Source organism: Muscardinus avellanarius, assembly GCF_963383645.1.
Source record: "Muscardinus avellanarius genome assembly, chromosome: 7".
Lineage (NCBI taxonomy): Eukaryota > Metazoa > Chordata > Mammalia > Rodentia > Gliridae > Muscardinus > Muscardinus avellanarius.
This window is the reverse complement of record NC_137793.1, coordinates 110,369,179-110,380,773: the sequence shown is the minus strand read 5'-3', so window position 1 is coordinate 110,380,773 and position 11,595 is coordinate 110,369,179. Positions and strand designations below refer to the sequence as shown.

Genomic DNA, 11,595 nt, shown 5'->3' with positions numbered 1-11,595 from the left:
TCTCTTATTTGCGCTGTACCCTATTGTCAGATTTTGACCCAGTCTCTGCATGATTGCTTCTCTAGCCTCTGAATGTTTTGTGCAGAGGGCCTCTAATGTAGACCTGGCATGCTCCCTGTGACTTTGTGCAGGTACCGTACCTTGAACACCTTTCCTGTGTCTCTGGAGGTTCTAACTGGACTAGCATGCTGGATCCCTTTTCTGGGTGCACACGATTACCTGGTTGCCTTGGGCCAGGTCACTGACCCAGCTGTGCTGCTGGATCCTGAGGCTGTCCTGTGTGCACACAGTTCCTCTGGGTCTCTGGAGGGCTGGGCCACTGTGGGTGCTGCCTTTGGTGGACATGCGGGATTTTGGCTTGCCACCTAAAATGTTGGAGGTCTGTGGCTGCTTCCAAGCGCTTGGATTATTTATCTGGATTTCTTGAGGCTGCTGCATTGGGGCTCGTGGTTTGGGCCCATGGCCTGTGGTCCGCAGCAGGTCAGTCACATGCTTGGGATTTTTGTAGTGGATCCTGCAGTTCAGAGTTATTGGATTCCTTCCGCCATGGTTCCTGTATCTGTTTTGGTTGGTGAGCTATATTTATTTTGCTTTTCTAGATGTGACCTTCTTGATAGTTGAACTTTATTTGTTTCAGCTACTGAGATATGCTGAATCCCGCAGTCACATTTTGAATCTCTTCTAGATGTTTTACTTCAAAATATGAAACAAGTCAGATTTTCCCATTTGTATAATACTAACGAACAAAATAAATACATAAACAGCTACCAAGACATACATAAATTTATAGAACTTCTGGAAAGATATGTGAGGAACCCCTGAGGAGGTAATTTTGAGAAACATTACTGACCAAGGGTCTAGAGAGAAAGGAGATCTCTGTTGTTCTATTTAAAGTCACTCCCACTCCTGTGTGTGTTACTTTATTTAAAAAATAGAAATAATAAATTGTTCTTAAAAACTGATCTTTTTAATTGGTGCACTATAGTCTCATATGGTAATGTGGATCATATTGACAATGGCATATATTCACACAGTACTTGGTGTCCTCTACCCGCTTCTCCTTTTCTCTCCCTTCCAATACTGAGTGTCCAAGTTAACAGTGTTATATTCACATGTATACACAAATTCAAATGTGGCTTTTCCATGAATAAACCTCAGCCTTCTTCTTCACCTACCCCTTTTTTCTGGCTTTGCTGAGGTTTCCTCTCCATTATATATGGAGTCTCTCTGGTATCCCTAATACACCCTAGTTTAAGCATATTAGAGAAAACCTATATCCCTTCTCTTCCTGTGCTTGGCTGATCTCACTTAACATAATGTTCTCCAGATCTTTCCATCTTCTTGTGAATGACATAATTTTGTTCTTTATTGCTGAGTAGCATTCCATTGTGTGTATTTCCCATAATTTTGCAATCCATTCATCTGTTTATGGAGGCCTAGGTTGGTTCTGTATTTTGGCTATTGTGAATTGTGCTGCTATGAACATGGGTATGATATATTACTGTAGTTCTCTGATTTCAACCTCTTTGGAAAGATACCCAGGAGTGATATAGCTGGATTGTATGGTGGATTCATTCCAAATTTTCTCAGAAATCTTCACATTGATCTCCATTGTGGCTATGCTAGTTTGCACTCCCACCAACAGTGTAAAAGAGTTCATATTTTTCCACATCCTTGCCAGAATTTGTTGTTATTTGACTTCTTTATGCTTGCCACTCTGATTGGGGTTAGATGGAATGTCAGTGTAGTTTTGATATGCATTTCCCCGATGGTTAATGATGCTGAACATTTTTTTTCATGTATCTATTGGCCATTTGTATCTATTCTTTTGTGAAGTGTCTATTCAGTTCAGTTGTCCATTTCCTAATTGGGTTATTTGTTTTGTTAGTGTAGAGTCTTTTGAGCTCTTTATATATTCTGGATATTAGCTCTCTATCAGAGTGGTAGCTGGTAAAGATCTTCCCATTCTGTAAGCTTTCTCTTTAGATTCTTGATGGTCTCCTTTGATGAACAGAAACTTTTTAGTTTGATGCCATCCAACTTGTTAATTCTTATTTTAATTTCCTGTGCTTTGGAGGTCTTGTTGAGAAAGTTACTGCCTGTGTCTATATGTTGGAGTGTTGAACCTATGCCCTTCTATAATAGCTTCACAGTCTCTGATCTGATTTTCAAATCTTTGATCCATCTCAAGCTGATTCCTGTGCATGGTGAGAGGTAAGGATTTAGTTCCATCTTTCTACAAATGGATAGCCAGTTCTCCCAGTACCATTTGTTGAAAAGACTATCTTTTCTCCAGTATATGATTTTGGCTCCTTAGTCAAAGATAAATTGACTGTAAGTGAGTGGATTTGTTTCTGTATCTTCTTATCTGTTCCCTTGGTCTGTGTGCCTGTTGTTGAGCCAATACCATGCTGTTTTAACAACTATTACTCTGTAGTATAATTTGAAGTCAGAGATTGTGATGCTTCCTATATAGCTCTTATTGCTGAGAATTACTTTGGCTATTCTGGGTCTTTTATTTCTCCATATAAAATTCATGACTGATTTTTCTAGGTCTATGAAGAATGTCATTGGTATTTTAATAGGAATTGCATTGAATCTGTAGATCATTTTTGGCAGAATGGCCATTTTGATGATATTTATTCTGCCTATCCATGAGAAAGGGAAATCTTTTCATCTTACAAGGTCTTCTTCAATTTATTTCTTTAATGTTTTGTAGTTTTTGTTGTAGAGGTCTTTTATTTCTTTGGTTAGGTTTATTCCTAGGTATTTTATTGGTTTTGAGGTTATAGTGAATGGAATAGTTTTCTTTATTTTTTTCTTTGTGGATTCATTGTTGGCATATAGAAAAGCAACTAATTTATTTAGGTTGATTTTGTATCCTGCCACTTTTCTGAATTGTTTAATCAGTTCCATTAGTCTTTTGGTTGAATTCTTTGGGTCTTCTACATATAGTATCATGTCATCTACAAACAAGGATAATTTTAATTCCTCTTTTTCTATTTGAATTTCTTTTATTTCCTTCTCTTGTCTTATTGCTCTGGCAAGAGTCTCGAGGACTATATTGGAAAGGAGTGGTGATAGTGGGCTACCTTGTCATGTTCCTGATTTTAGAGGGAATTCTTGCAGTATTTGTCCCCATTTAATATGATGTTGGCTTTGGGTTTATTGTATATTGTCTTAATAATGTTGAGGTACATCCTTTCTATTCCAGTTTTCTGCAGTGTTTTTAACCTGTATGGGTGTTGAATTTTTTCAAATGCTTTTCCAGCATCTATTGATATGATCATGTGGTTTTTGTTCTCAGTTCTATTTATGTGGTAAATAACATGTATTGATTAGCGCATGTTGAACCAACCTTGCTTTTCTGGGATGAAACCAACTTGGTCATGGTATATGATTCTCTTGATATGGTTTTCAGTGTGTATAGCTAGTGTTTTGTTTAGAATTTTAGCATGTATGTTCATCAGTTATATTAGTCTCTTATTTTCTTTTTTTTTTTTTTTTCAGTGTAGTACTTTATTTTCTATTGTATGAAAGGAAAGCCAAGAAAATATTGAGTTAATTTAAAAGGCAAATCTTACCCCTTAAAGAAAAAATACAAACTGGTACTTTTATAATAGATCATTATATTTTACATAATACAAACGAAAATCACTAATGTATCTATGCTTGGTTTCCTTAAACTACAATGAACCACAGAATAGGTGGAAAACAGGTTTACTTTTTCATTTGCAAATAAACATCTTGGGAAAACACATAGCATGCTTTTAAAAAATTGTCTATGCATAGCCACTGACATAACCACATTTTAATAGCCGCCGCCGCCTCCTTGTCCAAAGTAACCACCACTTCCATAGCCCCCCCTGCCACCTCCTCGCTGGAATCCTCCATAGTCTCCACCGGATCCCCGGTAGTCCCCACCAGATCCTCCTCGGTAGTCGCCACCAAAGCCGCCTCTATAGCCCCCTCGGAAGCCTCCCCTATAGCCCCCACCACCTCCACCAAATCCACCTTGGTAAGAGTTGGAGCCACCGCCAAAACCACCGCCACCACCCCCAAAGCCACCTCCACCTCCAAATCCTCCACCGACTCCAAATCCCCCACCACTGCCTCCATACCCCCCGCCACTGCCTCCAAAGCCCCCACCACTGCCTCCAAATCCCCCACCACGACCAAAGCCTCTGCCACCTCCAAAACCTCCGCCACCAAAACCTCCGCCGCCATAGCCGCCGCCATAGCCACCGCTGCCGTAGCCGCCACTCCCATAGCCCCCCCCACCATATCCAGAACCTCTTCTATATCCACTTCCATATCCACTTCCATTATCGTATCGGGCCATCTTGGGAGGACGTGGACCATCACCATACCGTGCAGTGCCCACCATGAGGTTTATACCAGCAGCGGAAGGCCTGGAGATCTGGCGAATCATGTTCAGCATATGTTCGTTAACAGGATCCAATTGGCTGATGATATTAGGCTGCTTTGTGACTTCAACAACCAGTGCTTCCATGGCTGCCCGAAGGGCAGTGATACAGGCAGCAGCTTCATGGGATATCTGCAGTCTGATCCAGTCATCTACAAATATAAGGTTTCCATCAGACTGGACTTTCTTGGAGGCAAAGAGAAGCAACTGCAAGGGAGTGACTAAGGTCATGCCCTTAGCAGAGATGGCTCGGGTTCGAATCTTTTCACCAAATACAAAGAAAGGAGATGGATACTTCATGTCTTGGCTGCTAAAAGGACAATTAACAGACGATTTATGGATGAGAGCATTACGCCCTTCTGTGGTAAGAATCTTTCTCTTTTCCTTATGATAGCAGACATTGGGGTACACGCCAAAGGCCAACAGAGAGATAACAACATCCAAATTATTGTCTGGTCCGGTATTAGTAAATACTTGATTCAACAAGCATTCTTCTGGAAATCCAGAGTTAATCAGGATCTCTTTAAGTTGAACCTTGGCCTCCCAAGTCATTCTCAGTGTAGCCATATTGAGTCTTTTGTGTTCACAAAAGCGTATCTCTGCATCTTCTCCACTCATTCTAGCATCATCCCAGGCTTGGAATACTGATAGAAGGGCCACGTGATCAGAAAATCTATTTCCAGCAAAATTCCGATGGATGTAGCCCAATCGTTTCCCCTCACTGATGAAAGGCTCTGGAAAGCAGGTAGCGGCAGAAATGGTACAGACAGCATCTCCCACATAGAAAATGCAACCCATTATCATCATTTTGCCAAAACGAGGCTCGATGGGGAGTTTAGCCAGGATTCGTCCCAAAGGAGTCAGTTCATCATTGACATCTAAAGCATCAAGCTCTCTGAGAGTGTGCTCTGCCTCAATTACAGCATCCAAAGGTGGTGGTTCAATTGCCTTGGCCAAGAATTGTCCAATTCCTCCTAGACGCAGAAGTTTTATGCTCAAAGCAATTTCATGTAGTGGTGTTCGGAACATCTCTGGTGTCATGTGAGTTTCAAGTCTGTCAAAGCGAGCCCGGCTGCAGAGGTGAAAGCAGAAGCCAGGGCGCACACGACCCGCTCGGCCCTTGCGCTGCTCGAGGTTGGTCTTGGAGGCCCAGACAGTGGCATAGTTGGTCATGTTGTTGTGAGCTGTGAAGAGCTTCACCTTCTGCTTGCAAGAGTCAATGACGTAAACAACATCATTTATGGTAATGCTTGTTTCAGCAATGTTTGTGGACAAAATGACCTTTGTTACACCAACTGGTACTGGATCAAAAACTTTGCGTTGTTCCTCTCGAGGAATTTGAGAATGTAGAGGTAGAATCTGATACCTATGGCTTCCAAAATGTGGGTTCATTTCCAAGTGCTTCTGCATAGTATAAATCAAATTCCATCCAGGCAAAAACACCAGAACAGCTCCAGGAACATTAAGGGTTTCAATGTACTTAAGTAGAGCTTCAATGAGTTCAAAAGGCGTTTCCTTTTCATTCAACTGAGCCATACTCATTTTTGTTTCTGGACCATATTCATCATCACAAATCAGGTTGCAATTTGCATCATCATCCTCACCACCATCATCTTCTCTGTCCTTCTTCTTCTTGTCTTTTGGTGGTGGAACAAACTGGGTCATTTGAATACAATCTTCTAGAAAATATTCTTGAACTGGGAACGTCCTCCCATAAACTTCAATAATGGGGCAGTTGAAGAAATATTCACAGAACATGCTGGTATCAATAGTAGCAGACATAAGCACAATGCGAACTTCAGGATAAGCCAGAACAACATCACGCAGTACCACCAAAAGGAAGTCAGTATTAATGTCTCTTTCATGTATTTCATCTACAATTACGTGACTGATTCCTCGAATGCCTGCTTCTAATTTTCTTAGGAGCACACCTACAGTACAAAACATTATACTGGCATGAGGGCGGGGAAGGATCGACTCGAAGCGAACACTATAGCCACAGCTTTTTCCAGGCTCTTCTCCTCTTTCGTATGCAACTCGCTCCGCCACAGAGACTGCACTGATTCTCCTGGGCTGAGTTACAACAATGTTACACTCTGCTGCTCTGTCATTCTGGATAAAATCATCCAGGATGAACTGAGGAACCTGTGTGGTTTTACCACATCCAGTAGCCCCTCTAATGATGACAACAGAATTAGAATTAATTGCTTCTAGGATTTCACTTTCAAATTTCTTCACAGGCAGTAACTCTCTCTCTTATTTTCTTGAGGTATCTTTATTTGATTTTGGTATTAATGTGATACTGGCCTTACAGAAGGAGTTTGGAAGAATTTTGTCTCTTTCAATTTCCCAGAATAACTTGTGAAGTATTGGAATTAGTTATTTTCTGAAAGTGTTGTAGAATTCAGCTAGAGCCCCATCTGGGTCTGAGCTTTTCTTTGATGGAAAAATTTTTATTGCTGCGTCTATTTCTTTGTTTGATATTAGTTGGTTTAGGCTTGCTATGTCTTCTTGGTTCAATTTAGGTAGGTTATATGTGCTTAGAAATCTACTGATTTCTTCCATGTTTTCCAGTCTACTGGAGTATAAATTTTCCAAATAGTTTCTGATAATCCTTTGAATTTCCCTACTGTCTGTGGTGATGTCTCCTTTTTCAAGAAGACATAGCAAGCCTAAACCAAGTTTTGTTTTTTGGGGGAAGGAGACTGGGGATTGAACCCAGAGGAATAATACTTCTGAGCTCCACTCCCAGCACTTTTTATTTTTAATTTTGAAACAGGGTCTCACTAAAGTTTCTAAAGTTGCTAAGGCTGGCCTCGAACCTGAGATTTTCCTGTCTCGACCTCCCTAGTAATGTGATTGCATGCATGTGCCACTGCACTTGGCTTGGAATTAGGTTTTTATAGCTCATGTTCTACTTGACCGAGAATGCATTTGTGATGCATAGGTATAGATGGTGGGGTATAAGACCAGATGTCATGTCTCAGTATTGGTTCCTTTCAGATTTATTGTAATGAGCTCACTTTTGGTATGGATGTTCAGAGGGGAAGTTTTCCAAATATGATGTTGGAGGGCAGGTGTGAGGGCTAGTGAAGGTTAAAAAAAAAGATGAAGAAAGTCTGCCTTTAAGTGCCTTTATCTCTTGATTTTGCTCTTAGCCTATTGGGATCCATTCCTAGGACTAAAGTAAGAATTAGCCATTGGAGAGCAAACATTGGTCAATCCTATTTACAGAGAATTAAAATTAAATGTGGAATGATGACAGTGGAGAGGGGTAATGGGCATCCTTTGGGGGACATGAGTACATAGCAAAATAGCCATCTCTTACAGTGTGAGGACCAGAAACTCAAAAAGAATACAAAAAATGAGCATTTGATTGAATTTAGCTTCTTAAAAAAGCACAATGTATTTTAGATCTTTTTTTCTAGTCAAGTCCTTCTGCATTGAAGCCTCTTTCTACAAAGGCATATGAAATAGTGAGTCAGCTGTTTACTTAGAGTAAGTCACAGTTTAGATCATGTGTTATTCTTATTTGTTTTTACTTTCTGAACTTTCCCCAAGTACAAGAAGTACAAACATGCCCTAATGAATGTCTTCCCAGATCCATTTTTCTTCACCTCGATCACTTTCCTTTAAATCAAAAGATCATTTTGTTCACCTCCCTTTTTCCTAACCATCAGCTCATTATTCAGGTTTCTTCCCCTATAACTACCGTTTGCATTGAGGAGATCATTTAGAGGGAGATCGCAGCCTGGAGTCGGGAGTCGGGAATACAGTGTGTCTTCTCCCTGCACTTTGTAGTTTAGTTGGGGCATGATCCAGGCTGAACCAGTGTTTTGCTTTGGGTACTATAGAAGGTAGCCTACAAGGGGCCACTCTGAGGAGGGTAAGCCTGATACACAGACCTGGCTCTTGATAAGGGCCTTGCTTTCTCAATGGAATACTGGTATTTGGCAGGGAGTTTTGTGGAGCAGGGAGCAGTTATCTCCAATGGAGAAGTTATTTGCAGGTTGCTGAGAAGAAAGGACAGTTGTCATTAGCTTACTGCAGAGTCCATGAGGGCTGCCATGTGTCTTTGCTGCTACCAAGAGAAAGCAGGGTAGCCCCAGTGACATAGATGACTGCAATTAGAACCAGTGCCCTGGTGATTCTGGAAGGGTGCTCTTTCTCAAAAAGGACGGCAATGGATGTGATCAGGTAGAGGCTTGTTTAAGATTTTAAAATGTCCTTCAAAGAGCACGGCTGAGTTTGGTTCCTGGCAACATGGCTTTGGGGACTGTATTTGTCCCCACCTTGCTCTCCTCTCTCTCTGCTTCCCAGTGCTGTACCCTGAACCTTTGTCACTGCAGTTCCTACCTGGGAGCATACTCATCAAGGACTGAAACCTGGGTCACCTTTGTTGTGGCTTTAATTGCTAATTCTACTCAGTTTCACATCATAGATTAATAACATGTCTTACTCGTACTTGTAGAAAGTGTCAAAATATCACATTACATTATTTATTATACTTCTATTTATTTATAGCCTTAATCAGAATTTTTCTTACTTGAACAAATTGATGTAGTTCATTTTCTCTTTGGTGGACCTTTTCTCAAGTTGCGATTATAAGTTCTCTCTCTCTTTTTTTTAATGCATAATTACCAGACGTTAAATTACTCTTTTTTATTTCTTAGTTTTTTTTTTGGGGGGGAGAATAGGGCTCAGAAATCCTATTTTGATGGACTCTCCAAGCAATTTCTTTCTTTTTAAAAAAATTTTTTATTGGTGTATTGTAGTCATACCTCTTAATGGGGTACAGGATAGTAGAGGCATACATGCACACATTACCCAATTTCTGCTCCATTTACTCCCCTTCCTTCCTTTTCATATTTAGCTGAATGATTAAATTTGATATGTTTTATATTAGAGAATTTCCCTTTCCCCCCTCCAATCTACTAAGTTAGGTCACCTTATTTGCTTATCTATATCATCTTCTTCATCTAGAGTTCCTCTTATGATGCATTTTCTCCCTAGCATCCACATATTAGGGAGAGCATCCAATTTCTTATTTTTGTGACTGACTTATCTCACTAAGCATAATGTTTATATTCCAGTTTCATCCATTTCCCTGTAAATGACGTGTTTTTCTTTATGGCCGAGTAAAATTACATTGTGTACATATACCATAGTTTTGTAATCAAGTCATCTGTTGATGGACATCTTGGTTATTTTCATAGTTTGGCAATTGTGAATTGTGCACCTATGAACATATATACACACATTAGTTTGATAGTTTGGTTTCCATTCTTTTGGGTAGCTACCTAGAAGTGGTATTGCTGGATCATATAATAAGTTTGTTCCCATTCTTCTGAGAATCTTCCATACTGTTTCCAAATGGATGTACTAATTTGCAATCACACCAACAATGTATTAGAGTTCCTAATTTTCCACATCCTTGTCAGCATTTGTTGTTTTTGTGTTTTGAATGATTGCCATTCTAATTCTAGTTTGAGTTAGGTGACACCTCAGGGTAGTGTGTGTGTGTGTGTGTGTGTGTGTGTGTGTGTGTGTTACTGGGGGTGGAACCCAGGAGCTTTTCTACCTCTGGGCTATACTCCAAGACCTATTTTATATTTTAGTTGGAAACAGAGTCTCACTAACTTGCTGAGAGCCTCACAAAGTAGCTGAGGCTGGCTTTAAACCTGTACGATCCTCCTGTCTCAGCCTCCCAAGTGGTGGGATTATAAGTATGTGGTACCACGCCTGGCCTGATATTGAGCATTTTTTCATGCATTTATTGGCCATTTGAATTTCTTCTTTCATAAATTGTCTATTTAGTTCATTTGCCCATTTTTTGATTGGGCTATGTTTTTTTGTTATTGTTGAGTTTCTTGAGTTCTCTGTATATTGTAGATATTAGTCCTCTATTGGAGGAATAGGTGCAAAAATCTTCTCCCATTGGCTCTTGGTTGAAGTTCTTGATAGTTTCCTTTGCTGTACAGAAGCTCTTCAGTTTAATGCAGTACCACGCATTGAGCAGTCTTCTACTTTCTTTTAGCTTTGGGGTCTTGGTTGAGAAAGTTTTTATCTGTGCTCTTATGTTGCAGTGTTGGACATATATCCTTTTTTCAAGGAGCCTCAAGGTCTCTAGTCTGATTTCCAAGTCTTTGATCCATTTTGAGTTGACTCTTGTGTTGGCTGGGTGAGAAAGTCAGATTTATTTCCATTTTTCTGCATATGGTTAACCAGTTTTGCCAACACCATTTGTTGAACAGGCTATCTTTTTTCCAGTGTATGTTTTTGGCCCCTTTGTCAAAAATCAATTGGCTGAAAGTGTGTGGATTTGTTTCTGAGTCTTCTATTCTGCTCCATTACTCTATGTTTGTGTTGTTTTTGTGCCTATATCATGCTGTTTTTATTACAATGGCTTTGTAGTATAGTTTAAAGTCAAGTACTGTGATTCCTCCTGCATGGTTTTTGTTGCTGAGAACTACTTGGCTATTCTGGGCTTTTTGTTATTCCAAATAAATTTAAGGACTGATTTTTCTATGTCTGTGAGGAATGATCTTGGTAATTTAATGGGCATTGCATTGAATCTGTAGATCACTTTTAGAAGAATGGCCATTTTAATGATATTTATTCTGCCTATTCATGAAAATAGAAGATCTTTCCATCTTCTAAGGTCTTCTTGTATTTATTTTTTTAATGTTTTTATTATTTTCTTTATAGAGGTCTTTTTCCTCCTTTGTTAAGTTTATTCCTAAGCATTTTATTTTTTTTTGTGGAATATCCTGAGTGGAAGTGTTTTCTGGATTTCTTTCTCAGTGAACTTATGGTTGGTATACAGAAAAGCTTCTGATCTTTTAAGATTGATTTTGTATCCAGACACTTTGCTGAATTTGTTGATCAGTTCTGTAAGCCTTTTTGTTGAGTTTGTTGGGTTTTCTAAATATAGTATCATGTCATCTGCAAATAGTGAAAGTTTTAGTTCTTCTTTTACTATTTGTACTCCTTTGAATTCCTTTTCTTGCCTTATTGATCTGACTAGAGTCTCAAGTGCTATATTGAAAAGAAATGGTGATAATGGATATTTTTGTCTTGTTCCTATATTTAGGGGGAATGTTCCCAGGTTTTACCCATTCAATATGATGTTGACTGTGGGCCTTTATGTGTTGAGGTATGTTCCTTCG

The 11,595-nt window shown here is 39.6% G+C and overlaps 1 protein-coding gene across 1 annotated transcript in view; it reads right to left on the bottom strand.

Annotated features, from left to right (window-relative positions):
• Positions 1-3,811: 3,811 nt before the first annotated feature.
• Positions 3,812-11,595, bottom strand: part of LOC308265185 (ATP-dependent RNA helicase A-like) — a gene marked incomplete at both ends in the record, with an annotated part of 30,027 nt that continues 22,243 nt past the window's right edge. The window contains one exon of the mRNA XM_080698775.1: positions 3,812-6,681. Coding sequence (XP_080554901.1) covers positions 3,812-6,681 — 2,870 coding nt within the window. The remainder of the gene's footprint in view (positions 6,682-11,595) is intronic.